General features: G+C 40.8%; 3 protein-coding genes across 5 annotated transcripts in view; 1 reads left to right on the top strand and 2 right to left on the bottom strand.

Annotated features, from left to right (window-relative positions):
• LOC117291122 (small subunit processome component 20 homolog) overlaps positions 1–275 on the top strand; it is a 32,923-nt gene extending 32,648 nt beyond the window's left edge. Inside the window, exon 52 of the mRNA XM_033772656.1 lies at positions 8–275. Coding sequence (XP_033628547.1) covers positions 8–148 — 141 coding nt within the window. The 3' untranslated portion in view covers positions 149–275. The remainder of the gene's footprint in view (positions 1–7) is intronic.
• Positions 276–377: 102 nt separating this feature from the next.
• Positions 378–10,052, bottom strand: LOC117291123 (tuftelin-interacting protein 11-like). Of its 2 annotated transcripts, XM_033772657.1 has the most exons (14): positions 9,682–10,052; positions 8,892–9,022; positions 8,192–8,386; positions 7,535–7,753; positions 6,545–6,852; positions 5,799–6,069; positions 5,380–5,602; positions 4,859–5,020; positions 4,294–4,512; positions 3,567–3,773; positions 3,001–3,146; positions 2,630–2,701; positions 2,083–2,280; positions 378–2,044 (listed from the first exon to the last, which is right to left on the bottom strand). In XM_033772657.1, the coding sequence occupies exons 1-13, from the start codon at positions 9,794–9,796 to the stop codon at positions 2,101–2,103; spliced, it is 2,448 nt and encodes an 815-aa protein (XP_033628548.1). In that variant the 5' UTR covers positions 9,797–10,052; the 3' UTR covers positions 378–2,044; positions 2,083–2,100. The 2 variants fall into 2 exon arrangements, with proteins under 2 accessions (XP_033628548.1, XP_033628549.1); XM_033772658.1 differs by having other exon boundaries at positions 378–2,280; positions 8,192–8,388; positions 8,897–9,022.
• A 1,142-nt stretch (positions 10,053–11,194) lies between these two features.
• On the bottom strand, positions 11,195–13,901 carry LOC117291124 (pre-miRNA 5'-monophosphate methyltransferase-like). 2 transcript variants are annotated; one of them, XM_033772659.1, is made up of 2 exons: positions 13,708–13,901; positions 11,195–13,013 (listed from the first exon to the last, which is right to left on the bottom strand). In XM_033772659.1, the coding sequence occupies exons 1-2, from the start codon at positions 13,894–13,896 to the stop codon at positions 12,318–12,320; spliced, it is 885 nt and encodes a 294-aa protein (XP_033628550.1). In that variant the 5' UTR covers positions 13,897–13,901; the 3' UTR covers positions 11,195–12,317. The 2 variants fall into 2 exon arrangements, with proteins under 2 accessions (XP_033628550.1, XP_033628551.1); XM_033772660.1 differs by lacking the exon at positions 13,708–13,901 and adding an exon at positions 13,532–13,592.
• Between the last annotated feature and the right edge of the window lie 27 nt (positions 13,902–13,928).

Here is a 13,928-nt window from a genome sequence, read left to right as displayed (position 1 = left end):
TCTGCAGGCTGTCGCAGACCCTGTCCAGGCAGCCAAGCGCAAAGAGAAAAAGCACCAGAACAAAAAAGAATCCAAGAAAAGACGAATCCAGCAGATGAGACCAACATATCAGTTGGGGAAGAGACCCAGGCTAGGCGAGGGTAAATAGAGAGCCAGGCTAATCGAGGGTACCTAGACTCATCAAGCAGTGTATCAATACAAAAAATGAATAAGGAAAGAGTCAGGCTAGGCGAGGGCATCTAGACTCATCAAGCAGTGTATCAATACAAGAAAGGCGATGGGAAAAGAGCCAGGTACCTAGAGACCCAGGCTAGGGTACCTAGACTCATCAAGCAGTATATCAATACAAGAATGGAAATATGAAGAGAGCCAGGCTAGGCGAGGGTACCTAGACTCATCAAGCAGTGTATCAATACAAAAATTGAAATAGGAAGAAAACCCAGCCATGTTGGTGCAAATATACACTTCTGACTGATCATCACAATTTGGCTAAGATTTGCTGAACATTATAATTTTTTACAAGCTACAAGGCCAAATATTACCCCTACTTTAATCTGACTTCTGACATCAATCAAGTTTGAAGTTGAATATTATATTTTTTGCTATCGGAGCTTACTCCAAATGGTCTGGAAATCTCCCATATTTTGCCACCAGTGCCACAGATTATACTACCACCTCCATGATACTACCATGTGAGGAATGAATTATTATTTCATTTTTTCAAGTTTTTCGTGCCACACAACAAAATAATTGTTTGGCTAATAATATGTATAGAATTTACAATTCTGTAATAGACTGTGCAAGTCCCCTGCAGATTCAAACATTTTTGGGACGAATTACGTCTCGCGTAGGTAGCTTTTAATACGAGGAGGAAACAAACTGATTTTGGGTTTACAAAGAAAAACTTTAATCATTTAAAATTTACCCCGTCAGTTTCCCTTGTGAATTATTATTTGATAAGGATACAAACTTTCGCATTTTAATGGGTCCCAATGGTTGAATACGTGCAGGACTTGTACAGTCTATTTGATGAAAATCGATGAGAGAATAAACATAACACTATAAACAAACAGAAAACCTTCTTTCTGAGATGATTCATTTTCCAATGAGTTTAATTTGTACAAAATCTATAAACACAAATACCAAAAATACACAAGTACATGTATATACATTTTCATGGAGTATAATTTGCCCGATGTTGTCGAGTTTGTAACTATAAATTGTGTGTTGTACAGTGCCTGGTATGAAAAAGCTTAAATGACATGAAAATGACTACCAGTGTACGAATAATAGACGTCCTCGATCGATGTAACTTTACAAAGCGCCAGCATGACAAGTATTTTATGGGTCGGCAGAGAATCTTTGCTTAGGCGAGTGCATACTCCACGTTACTAGGCACGGTTCGACGAAAGCAGAGCAACACAATTGGCCCTGAAAATTAAAATGGACTGGTCTATACACGAGAATTTTGTACAGGACCAGTTTACTCTTGTGCTGTGGTCGATGAGTGACTGAATCTTTGATGTAGACGCGTGACTATTGCAGTTCACGTGCTAGCTCAAATTCTCCCTGATGTATGTGACTATTGTAGTATTAGTGCTGGCTCATATTTAGCACAAATTCAAATTCCAATCACTGTTTGTAGCCCCATTGGTGTCCATACACCTCCCTGTTGTACGTGACTATTGTAGTCTAGTGCTAGCTCATATTCAGAGCAAGGTCAATCGCTGTTTAGAAGAATTAGAATTATGAACCATGGTTGTCTATACATGTCCGTCACTGTTGTAGTCTTAATGCTAGCTCATATTTAGCAGAAATTCAACTACTGTTTGTGACTATTGGAAGTGTTGGTGCTAGCTTACATTCATAGCAAGTTCAGTTGCTGTTTGTAACATCATGGTTGTCTATACATGTCCGTGAGTATTCTAATCTTAATGCTAGCTCGTATTTAGCGCAAGTTCAATGGTCGTTTGTAGCCCCATTGGTGTCCATACACCTCCCTGTTGTAGTCTAGTGCTAGCTCATATTCAGAGCAAGTTCAATCGCTGTTTGTAACACCATGGCTGTCTATACATGTCCGTCACTGTTGTAGTCTTAATGCTAGCTCATATTCAGAGCAAGTTCGATTGCCGTTTGTAGCCCCATTGGCGTCCAAACATGTCCCTGCTGAACATACACAACCGCTCTCTCTATGTAGATACTTAATGGACCAAGCATGTAAACATTCTTGCCTTCGTGTCTTCGGTTTGTCGGCACAAACAGGAGGTTATGCTCAACAGCCTGAAAGAAAGATTGAAAGAGATTTGTTCAACTTCTAGCATTGGTTACCGGTGTTAAGGAATGTAAAGGAATAGGTCTCGTACTTCAAAAACATAGCTCCATAATATCTTGCAAGAAAATACTGAATGTGCCTTGAGCGTCACTCAGTAATGGATATTGGCGCTTGATCACTTAAAGTGGTGGAATGTTTGTCTGACAGCTGCGAATTTTGAGCAAAAGGGACATCATTTGTGTGGAGTGCTTTTTAAACACAACTGCCATACTTGTCCAGTCACAAGTTTCCTGGCCAGGTGCTAAAATCACTAGGGTCTGGTTTTAATTTGGGACCTGAAGAAGCCCAAGTACTTACCTTCTTCTCAACAAGATCCCTGAAGTTGGTTGGCACGGTGATAACGGGAGCACCACCCATCTGTCTTGAAGGCTGTGCAAAAAATTAACAAAACGTCAAGCATAGCTGTCAATCATGCCATCATTGATTGTGCAGTAACCATAAATTTACTAATAACTAATTCTTATACAGGGCATTTAACACCGACGCATCGATGCGCTTTATATTGGGCCCTGGTCGATGGGCCAATAAAATTCCTTGGGAGTATACAGCCCTGAGCTGCCGTGGCGCTCCTGTGGCTGGTCGTCCAGCTCTATTTAGAAGTAGTTCCCAAAAATAAATCCCAGTAATGGCGGGTTCATATCCCACTTGAGCAGAAAGCAACGACTTACCGATCCTTCGGCCTCCCATCTGCTGCCGCCACCTGACACTTCTCGCTGTTTGCGTAAGTTGTTGACGTACGCCATGCTGTCCTCGCTGCCAGAGTACGAGTCCGAGACTGCTTGATTCATCACGTCCAGCGCATCCTTCAAGTACGCTGCATCCACACAAAATTACAAATGATTTGATAAATTGGCAGGGAACCATCCATCTAAACATACATTGCATGAAATTTTAGCTGGTAATCTGAAACTGCCAAGTAAGTTTTTTTTTAGAACAGTGGTTTTAGGACACTGCTAAAATAAAGGATTTGAATTGTCTCTAGCTACCGGAAAATCTCGGTGGTATAGTTAGTAAGAAATTTGCTCGTGAATGTCAAAGGTCGTGGTTTCGAATCTCATCCTAGTAAAATGCCTGTGCTTACACACATCAGTGTATGGGTAAAACTAAAATTAATCTTTATTTCGATTCAAATTTAACATCTATTAAATGGTTTGGTGTTTGGCCGCAGTACAAAATAAGCTCTTGCGAAGTCGGTGGTTTCACTATTTTCTGATAGTTAGGAACAATATCTGACCTTTGACTGCTGCCTCGTCTCGGATCCGCTCCGGTATCAGTCCCTTCCAGCCTAGATACCACTTGGTGACCTCCTCGTAGTTGGGATTATTCCCAAGCCAGGAACACAAGACTTGTAGCCACTTGGGAAGGAAGTGTTTCTCAAAGAGACTCGCTAAAGTTGGGGTGGGCAGGAGCTCCTCCCAATCTACCACCCACTGGTACGGTTCTGAAATCATCAACAAAATTATATTGCTAAGTCAAATATTTGTGGTCAAATCAAATTAAGAGGATGATCCAGGGTACCCTGCGCATTTCTGCTTAGCAGAAAATTGTTGGGGTAATATTTTCTGCTTAAGCAGCTCCATAAAATATGGCCCTGAAGATGACCAGAGCAGGCTTGTCGAAATGTTCAGACCAATTGTATAAACCTGCGAACAGGCACTGTGAGTGAATATTATTTGTTTGTTTGTTTGTTTGTTTGTTTGTTTAGATGATCTTACCATCATGGGTTCTCTGCAAAATCCCGCGAGGGAATATAAATGCCAAGATAGCAACAGCCAATCTCTCATTCTCATTCAAGCATTGGTTTAATGTCTATGATTATGAAGTGCACAAATCAAGAAACTGTGATTCAGTAACTAAGGCTTATTCTAACCATTGTGAAATCAGCGGTTAGCTTGACAGGATTGGAACCCATATTCTTGTGATTGCAACTCATGCAGTCTAACCACGGTGACCATACTCACCAAGATGCTGCTGGTATGGGTTGATGACAAACTCTTGGAGACAGACGACTAGTTTAGGAATGATGTTCCTGATCAAGAAGGCGTCTAACGTTCCTCGAGAGAAGACACGCCGCCACGGCATGAGGATCGTCTTTGCCGAGCTATCGCTGGGATGCCAATTACTCAGAGCTCTTGCCAGTTTCTGTCGGATCGGGATGTACAGAGGCTCAAGTTTGTCACCTGTGAAAAAAGAAAATTAATGAGGGGAGGTGAAATACATACCTATCCTATAAACTGCTTAGTAATAGTAATAATAACTATTTTAATAATAATTTGGGAGGCTAATCATCCTTGCTTGCAGTTGAGAGGCTGAAAATGAAGGACACAGCCACAACGCGTGCGAGAAGCAGGCATGCAAGGGCGCCTTTGAGAAGCAGGCATGCAAGGGCGCCTTTGAGAAGCAGGCATGCAAGGGCGCCTTTGAGAAGCAGGCATGCAAGGGCGCCTTTGAGAAGCAGGCATGCAAGGGCGCCTTTGGCAACCAGCACAATTTACCCATATGTGACTAGAGATCAATAAGACTCACCCATTAACGGCAGCCATGGATGGAGCCAAGCATGTATCGGAATGACATCGGTAACAGGGTTCCACTCATCAACTGTCTCTTGGAGTCTCGGGTAGATCAGCTGATCAAGAATGTTATTCAGCAGCCAGCTCGGTAACAGAGGAAGCCAGTTTTCCATGAGCTCTGGAAGAAAAAGTAACCAGCGTCAAATGTAGCATGAGTGGAAGTATTATCTTCAAGCAAACTTGGATTCCCGATTCTGATTGGTCGAATTTTATAAAATCAGGGCACTATATGAAAATGTAGCTAATATTATGCTACAGAATAAAGTTACCAGCCAAACTACCTTGTCACATGTACAATTTGTGACTGGTATCCTGGTTTTTTCTGCTTAGCAGAGAATTGTTAAGCAACATTTTCTGCAACCCTCACCCTGATGACATGATCCATCTGACAATTTTTTTTTCTAATTCTGCAAGTGAGGTTTCTGAAAAAGTGAAAATCTTTCGAAATGGATAAAAATAAACAAGAGCGATTCTCACCAATAATGGGATCGCACTCTCTCATGTTCCAGTTGGTGATGGCTCGTCTGATTTGCGGCATCCATATCTCCCAGATGATTCTCTCGTACATCGTCATCGTCTTGCCGGTCGACAGCAAGAAACGACTGTCGTCCGAGTCCAGCAGATCCTTCCATTTCTTAAACAGCTCTGTGTACTTATCGCTGGTCTTCAGCACATCCCATGTTGCTAACTCCTTCTTAATCTGGTGGAGAGAGAATCGTTTGAAATTTGGGTCAGCAAGTCTGGGATTGGAACCCGATATGATGACTCTACCACCAGAACTGAGTCTGGTGCTCTAACCTGCTCGGCCACAACAATCTATGTAGCTTCTAAAGGCCATGGACAGTTCTTTGTGTACTCCAAATGGAATTTTGTTGAATCAAATATGGCCGACTTACGAGAGGAAACAGAATGATGGTAGCAAGCTGCGACAATTCAAACGCCTTGTACTCGTCCAGGTAACCGTCCATCAGGGTCTTAAAGACTTCCTCGCAGTCCGCTAACGACAGCGGATTATCGCTGCCCGGTTTACTTCTCTCTTCACACTTCTCTATGACCACCATGATCTTCTCCAGATGTGAGATCTGTCGCTCCTCTTGGTTGAGCACGGCTTTTAGCTTGCCCTGCTCATGCTGGAGATTGACAACCATGTCTTCTTCATGATGTAATCTGTGGGTCAAGATTTAAGTGACAGGTAAAACATTGTTTGAAAAGTTTTGATTGTTAAAAGAACTGAAAGTGCGATCCCCGAGTACACAGCAGTTAACGGTTGTCTGGCTTCCGACTGGCACCCCGAACAAAGATATTGACAAAATAGGGAGACCGCCAACATTAGGCTAGATTGGATAGCTCATGTGGCAGAGCGCTGGCAAGTTAATCTGGAGGTCGAATCCCATCAAATAGCCAATTTGTCTTTTTCAAATCCCAAATCTAGTCATTTCTTTTCGTTCAACCCCAATTTGATTGTATAAAGGTCTGAAACTGCTCATCACATTAATCTGAAGGTTGTTGGTCAAATCCATCTCCAGTCAATTGTACTTTGTTCAACCCCAAATGTTTTAAACAGAAGTCTGAAATTTCTCATCACTACAAATACCAAATCTTTACTATTTAAAATTGCCCTAGGAGGCGAGTGTCATCTTACTGTCTGTCATGTTGAATGATCTGCTGTTCCGATAGCTCCACCAGTAGATCCAGATTGTGCATCAGCTCCGGCATCTCGAACCCTGACTTATGACCTTCGATACCCTCGACCTCCAACCTCTCCAAGGGTTTGTTATGCTGATTTCCAAGGTGGCTGTAGCCGGACATCACGCGCTGCTCTGGCCCGGTCATGTCGATAACTTTGACGCTGCTTGCGGCGGCGCCGTTCTTCTTCTTCTTCTTCTGGTGGATGGATTTCTTCACGTCCTCCACTGAGCGGTAGACATACTTGCTTTTTTTCTTCACGACCTGACAAAAAGGAGATGTTAAGAGTCGACCAGATCAGACTTTTCACAAGCATGGCAGTTACTATGATGATGGTGATATGAAATAGGCCAGAGGTCAGTTTGACTTAGAGCTATGGTTGACCTTCAAATTCATATTTCAATCATAATTTTGTTTTGTTTCAATCAGAGATTGCCTTGCACTGTACATCACAAGGTCGATGGCCACTTCAAGGCGAGGACTACACTTAATCGATTTGGGCTACGAACACAAATCAACGGCCACCAGGGGTATGTTGCCACCTTCTCCTGGGGCTGCAACAGGGTTACCCTCTTCACAGTCCGTAAGGATGAATGCATGGTAAGCTTAATGCATGCGTATCATTACAAACAAATAGTGCATAACGAATTTCCTTGCTAAGCCAAAAAGTTATGGAGTTGTGACAATGTAAACTTTTTCGGAATTTTGGGCTGGTAACAAGTCTCTGTTTAGCAAGATTTGTCTGTGCTTAGCAAATTTGTATGCTGGCAAGCTTTAAGAAATTGGGCCTAGGTATGGCCACCTAGCCATAGCTGTAGTCAAAGCCAGCAACTCAAACAAGTTTCTCTTGACTTTTGGCCTTGCATGGACATATCATTCTCTACAACAAAGATCCCCATCCTCAACAAACTTCCCTCGCTTGGAATTACCACAAACTATTCTTTACCTCTCCGCCCCTTTTCCATCTCGCAAGCTCCTCCCTGAACTGGGTGTCTTCTTCCTCCTCTGAATCCACCGTCTCAGGTTCCCGGCCGCCGCGTCGCCCCACAAACTGGGATCCTGCGTTGGCACCGACTGCCCCTTTGCCTTTATGCTTGGTGGCCTCCACAGGGCGTACAATACCCTGGTTGGCTTTACCGAGACCCTTGCCTGGGATGTAACCCATCTATATAGAACAAAATCACAAATAAATGTTGTCAAAAATTATGTTGAATAATTGTGCAACATCAGGCTTTGAACTTCTCTCTTGAAGGAGCACAGCAATTTTCCTGTGGTAACGGGCACTTCTATGGGGGAAAATGTAATCGAACCTTTAGCGCACCACAGCAAAAGCACAGGGTGGGTTATTTGAGGCCTGCCATACTATTTGTGTTTACAGGAAAAAACACAAAATAGTACAATAAGGCTGTAATATTTTAGGCTGTGAATAGTTGTGATGGTTAGTTCCTGTTGAGCGGTCAGGCGTACCGGACCCGAGCTCCGGTGATTCTGATCAGCAGAATGTGGATTTAGAATCCCAGCCTTGACAATTGTGTCCTTAAGCAACCATTATTATTGGACCCCCGTGTGAGGACCTGATTTGAATATTTATCTCCCCTATTACCTGAAGAAGAAGTTTCTCTCCAATACCATTCGTGTGTTTCTGCCAATTGCCAAAATTTTTGTCAGATTTCATAAGAGTGGCATGCGCTCGTTCTGCATTGGTCTTGCTCTTTGAAGTCTTTGTTGATCCCTCCGGGCGCAGTGGAAGCTGATAGGAGATAGATGATGAGGCCTGTTCTTCTTTATTTCCATCATTCTATTTAAAAAAGACAACGACAAGTGTGTATTAGAAGCAGTATATTGAAAAAACAAAAACAAGTGTATATTAGAAGCAGTATATTTAAAAAACAAAAACAAGTGTGTATTAGAGGCAGTTTGTTATTATTTGACTAATGGCAGTATTGAAAACACATGTATTATATAAAATATTATTTTGATTGTTGCTCTTAAAGAGTTGCTCTTGAGTCTTAAAGCAATCTGAAGAAGAACAGAAAGTTCCTTTAATGGCAACTGAAAATTTTCAGATATTTATTTAATTTTTTTTCTTCGATTTTTCTAATGGCAAACAAATTTAATCAGGCTTAAGTATATCATGCCTGAACTATCCAACATCTTTAAACTTGGTGGATAAGATTAAACTGCCTGACTCGTTGATTACAATATTGTTATTTGGGCCTACATCCCTGCTGAATTCTCCCATATTTGGCAACGAGGATATCATGCGAATAATTTAAACTGTAGATAAATGATCCTAAATTAACCTCTGGTGTTTTTGTTTTCTCTTCTCCCTTGATCCCGGAGCTGATGAAACTCATCTCTTTATTGCCTCGACGCTTAGAGTTGCCGAACCCCTGTCGTTCCTCCTCTTCATCATCACTGTCAGCCCAAACACCTAGAAAAAAAAGCAACAAAGAATATAAATTCATTATAACGTAGTCCAATCAGTAGTTTCTTTACCGAGTTTCACCTTTGTGAATCCTGGTTCGAGTCCAAACTCAGACCAGAGATTCATACCAGAGCATCAAAGTCAAACCATGGTCAAACCAACCCTTAATAACCCTAAAAGGATTTTAAAATCACAAGGAACGGGTTAATCAGAAAACAGGGTTGAACGTACGTGACGTAGGTGTGTCAGAACATAAAGCAGTCATAATTGTTAGGTAGGGGACAGGTGGACCAAGTAATTGGGGCGCTGTTACTCTGTTTTTCGAAATGTTGAAGAACAGAAACTGGACGGGGGGGGGGGTTGCTTCTCTTCGATTGAAATGAGTCTTTGCTTTTCCTTTTATCTATTTTCAGGTAAAAAAGTAAACATTTATAAATTAGCAATTTAATTTTAACTTAACTAGCGACAACCATTTACAAAATCTGAATCAGATCTGATGGTTTTATTGCTTTCTAATTGAGCTTTTTTGATTGATTGACAACAACAATACTCTAACCCGCGCAAGTTGGGAAATTGCCCGAAGTTACGCGCGCAAGTTTCAAACTTGCCCGGGCAAGTTCACATTTTGCGTGGTCCAGGTTGCTACTTTGCGCTCAACAACTTACCATAAATTGCTTGGGCCTTTGACATTCGTTTTCTTGGCCTGTCGATGTTAAACTCATTTTGAAGATCATAGTCCGTGATCTCAAAGTCCTCTACTTCTTCCTTTCCTTGGTCCATTTTTGTGATTGTCTGATGGAGTTATTTATTACCAAAATATTAAATAAATGGCTCATCTCCGATCGTGCACGATCGCGAAGTAAAAACAACTTCTCCAGTTTTAGTCTGGCGCATTTTCACCTAAACAGAATCTTTAGCCACTTTACGTTTTGGAGCCAAACAATGGAGTTTAGTTACCCCAAGAGGGCGCTATTTAAGTTTTTGACTGGTTTGTTATTTAACTTTTTATATTTTGTCGGAGGTTCAAGTCCCGAGTGCAACACTTTCAAAAGTAAGTATATTCCTTCTTTTCCTAATCCATTGTATGATGAATATTATCCTCATGAATGTGTGTCAAGCTTTTGAGTTTCCTTTAAGTGTCTCTGCTGAAAGCCAAATTTAAAAAAACCTAGGTAGTTCTGCAGAGTGCAGCAGATCGAATGTATGTTTAGTTCCTTCTTGCAATGGGAGACTTTCTGGGACGATAGAGGGCAGCAGACTTACCGGGTAAATCCATTGTTCTCAGAATTATGCGCATGTTCAGAACTACGTAAACAATGGAAATTTACCCGGTATGTCTGCTGCCGCCTAGCGTTGGAAAGTCTCCTATTCAAGAAGGAATGTCATGCACTGCATGCAGTTAATGGCAAGAAGCAGACTACTGCCATGCTTCGGCTACAGCTACAGCTGATAGTCTTACAGAATAGACCTTATGCATTGACGTCATCCAGCGGCCATCTTAGTGGAAAAACGGTGACGAAACAATCAAAACGCACAGATTTGTACGCGCGCGCGGCGCACAGGATTGGCCAATAAACAACCTCTTTTTGACATCTAGGTAAGGGCGCCCTAGTGAAATGTTTCATGTGCATAAGGTCTATAGGCAGACACGCGCTATTTAGCCGTAGTTGTAGCCAAAGTCGCTGTTCTGGATACGGCATTAGTAAGCTAGTTTTGCAAACTTAATTTAAAGAATATAAAAGAAGCCTACTATAAATTGACTGACTTACTCTTTTCAATTTCAGAGAGATTAAAATTTGCATCATAAAAGATGGCCCGTATTCATTTTGATGTAAGACGATGGAGCAAATCTACAAAGATATTGGTCAGTTGGTAAGTATAAAACCTGCAAGAAACACTTACTATCCTTCCATCAATTTGTGCAGGCTTGAAACTCTCCAATCCCTATGTACTATATTACCCCAAGTTTTTAAAGCTCTTTCTAGTCACTGCATTATTCATGTTTTTAACACATCTAAATTGTTATTATTCTTACAGGACGGGTATAATTTTCGTGGGCATATCGTCCTTCATCTTAACCAAACGTGGAGTCGATCGAAATCGCTATGAGATCATGAAGAGCAAGGAAAGGATGTGTAACGCAAATCTCGCTCTCGGAGACTCGGAAAAATATTAACTTCTTCTCAAACCTGGAGTGATACAATGCATTGTTGAAAACTGGAGTGGAGAACGTGATACATTTCTGTAGAAATGACAATGGAGTCTGAATGTTGGAGTTACATGTATATGCAAGAACCAGGAGTTGTCAGATGTTTACCAACTTGTACTAAAAGTAAGCAGGCCAAAGGCATGGTCCAATTGTGTTGAAGCATTTCCGCCCCCGTGCAGTCCTTGACTTTATGGATGGAAATATACAACTATTCAGAAGTGTGTACTTCAATAGTGGTTTCAAACAATGATATTTACAAACTAGGGAGACTGGCAACATAGAGCAGTTGGTAGAGTGCCTGCATTTTAATCCCCAAAATTACTACGAGGTTGGAACCAGTGGCAATCTTTCTAATATTTATGCTAGTAACCCAAGTCAGCCAAGCAATATTTGTTTATGCTTAGCAGGTTTTTGTGCTTACGGCCTTATGAAACTGTGCTCTGATCAGAAGCAGTCACTACTGGTACCAAACATAGTTACACAATGGAATGGAACACCAACAACAACAAAGGAGAGCGTAAAAGAAAAGTGGTTTAGCATTTAAATTTATCTTTTATTACAACATTTTATAGTTCAGACAAATACAAATTGACAGTTATGAGATCAGATTTTTATTTAAAAGAAATGTTTTAAAGGTCAAAGGGGTGTACACAGTATTGGTTGTAAACTGAAATGGTCACAGATTATTTGCACAGAACTTGATAACCATGGTGAATAACTTTGCTCGAAATGCTTAGGCATTTTTCTCAAAACCAAACATTCACATGTTTGTTTTGTCTAAAGTGTGGCATTTGGTTCTTTGACACCAATGTACACATGCTTTAAATAGAACATCTTGCAATGTTTTGCTCATTCTAACTATTTAAATAATGCAGGTTTGATTGAAAATAATGTTTATTTTCTGGAAAGATTTGGTTTTAATTAAAAACCCAAAATACTTAAAAAAAGAATTGTTTTCTTAGTTTTTACAATAAAACATGCAATAATAGATAGTACAAAATTTGATTGATTTATAGTGACTTCAAAATGTAGCTATTTGTTCAGAATTCTTTGCCTATTAAAGCCATTGTTGTGCACATCAATCAACAATTATTAATTGTGGTCAGCTACCCCATTACTCTTAAACAACAGTAACTTTCTGTCCCAGTGAGTAACACCAAGTGTTCTAATCAGCTTCATATGACAAGCTGTTTCTAAATAAGTCTTGATTTCATCCACCACTGTATTCCTTATTAGAAGCTCCTTAAATCGCCACGAGTTCTCAACACCAAGTTTACTAACTCTCCGCACGGCAGACGTGTAACACTTCCAGGGCTGAGGCTCGATGAGAAGGAAGTTTGAAATTGCGGAAACTTCTCGTAGGAATTTCCGCAAACCTTCATCGCCATTTTGGAGATGTATCCACATGGTAATTGAGAAACAGCAAACGAGGTCGAATCTCCCTGCTAATGTATCTGGGTGCGTTGCTAAGAAGCGAGACAAGACATCGTGTCTGGCAGAGTCACACATGAAGTCTAAAGTCTTAAAGGTGATGTTTTCCGAGTGGATGTTGGATTCATAGGCTCGAGTGATTAAGAGGTCGTCGATATCGCAACCCAGGATATGAACATTGGTAGAATCGGAGGTCGTGGATGAGCCAGAGAGGTCAGACTCTGTTACAGGACTGCATGTTGAAGATGAGAGGGCGGTTTCATCGGATAACTTTGAATGGTCTCCGCTTGCGTCATCTCCATCTTGGGCATCATGATGTGCTTTTGTAAGGTGTTCGTACACTGCCACTGTTAGGTCCTTTAAAAAAAATCACAAATTTGAAGGGTTAATTAAATATAATCGAAACAATAAATTTGAAAATTAATTATTATTAAAATACTGGCTTGGGGGAAATAACTTGGATGTACCACATCTAGATCTAGTAACTAGGGCGCTGTACTCACAGCCAAGGATGTCAAAAATGTTAAAATACGACCGAAGATGTAAACAAATATTTTTGAAGGAGTCCAGTTACTGGGTCTATCCATTCCAAACTCCATCTTTTTCACTCCTTATAAGTATGGATGAGTCTGATTCAGCATTTTTCACTTCAATTGTACACAGAAATTCAGTCAGTCAACATCATTCATTTTTAACTTTCTAAAAATTCTTGCAATGAAGTTTTGAACATTTCTCACTTATGAGTGTATAATAATAGTATTTGATTAAAATACTATAGACTCACACAGGCATCGACAGGATGGCTGTGATCCAAATTCACTAACATCAATAAAACATAACATACAAAAATCCAAAGACCAAATTTACAATATTACTTCAGTCATTGTCATTGGTCTGTGCTGTAAACCCTTAGTAGTATAGCGCTGTCACTGTCCATAGAGAGCAAGGAACAGTTCCTTGTTCAGTCTTACTCTATCTATGCAACCTTCTATGCACTGTCTGTCACTTTTTTGAAATTTTGATTTGACCGTGGTCACGTGAATTTCCCTACCCCTGCATTGCAACCGATATCGAGCACCGTCACACTCTTTTTCCTGCTCTCTCCACTGATAACTTGCAACAGATCCTTCGGAAGGAAATCAATTCGCTTTTCCGGAGGATTAAATGTGTAATAATTGATAAAATTGCCAAAAGGTGCTGCTCCCGAGTTAAAAGTAGACAATCCCATGGGCGCTGCCATCTTGTTTTTGCAAACCTCGTACCCGAGGTTCA

This window comes from Asterias rubens, chromosome 6 (genome assembly GCF_902459465.1).
Source record: "Asterias rubens chromosome 6, eAstRub1.3, whole genome shotgun sequence".
In the NCBI taxonomy this organism is placed as follows: Eukaryota; Metazoa; Echinodermata; class Asteroidea; order Forcipulatida; family Asteriidae; genus Asterias; species Asterias rubens.
This window is presented reverse-complemented; position numbering and strand designations above follow the sequence as displayed.

What these genes read in the sequence shown, in the direction of transcription:
- LOC117291123 (XM_033772657.1), bottom strand. Translation starts at nt 9,796, where the DNA reads ATGGACCAAGGAAAGGAAGAAGTAGAGGACTTTGAGATCACGGACTAT. An exon ending in GATGGAAAAGGGGCGGAGAG is followed by an intron (nt 6,853 to 7,534) that starts GTAAAGAATAGT and finishes CCTTTTTGTCAG; the next exon opens with GTCGTGAAGAAAAAAAGCAA. An exon ending in ATCATTCAACATGACAGACA is followed by an intron (nt 6,070 to 6,544) that starts GTAAGATGACAC and finishes CTTGACCCACAG; the next exon opens with ATTACATCATGAAGAAGACA.
- LOC117291124 (XM_033772659.1), bottom strand. Translation starts at nt 13,896, where the DNA reads ATGGCAGCGCCCATGGGATTGTCTACTTTTAACTCGGGAGCAGCACCT. An exon ending in ATATCGGTTGCAATGCAGGG is followed by an intron (nt 13,014 to 13,707) that starts GTAGGGAAATTC and finishes TTTTTTTTAAAG; the next exon opens with GACCTAACAGTGGCAGTGTA.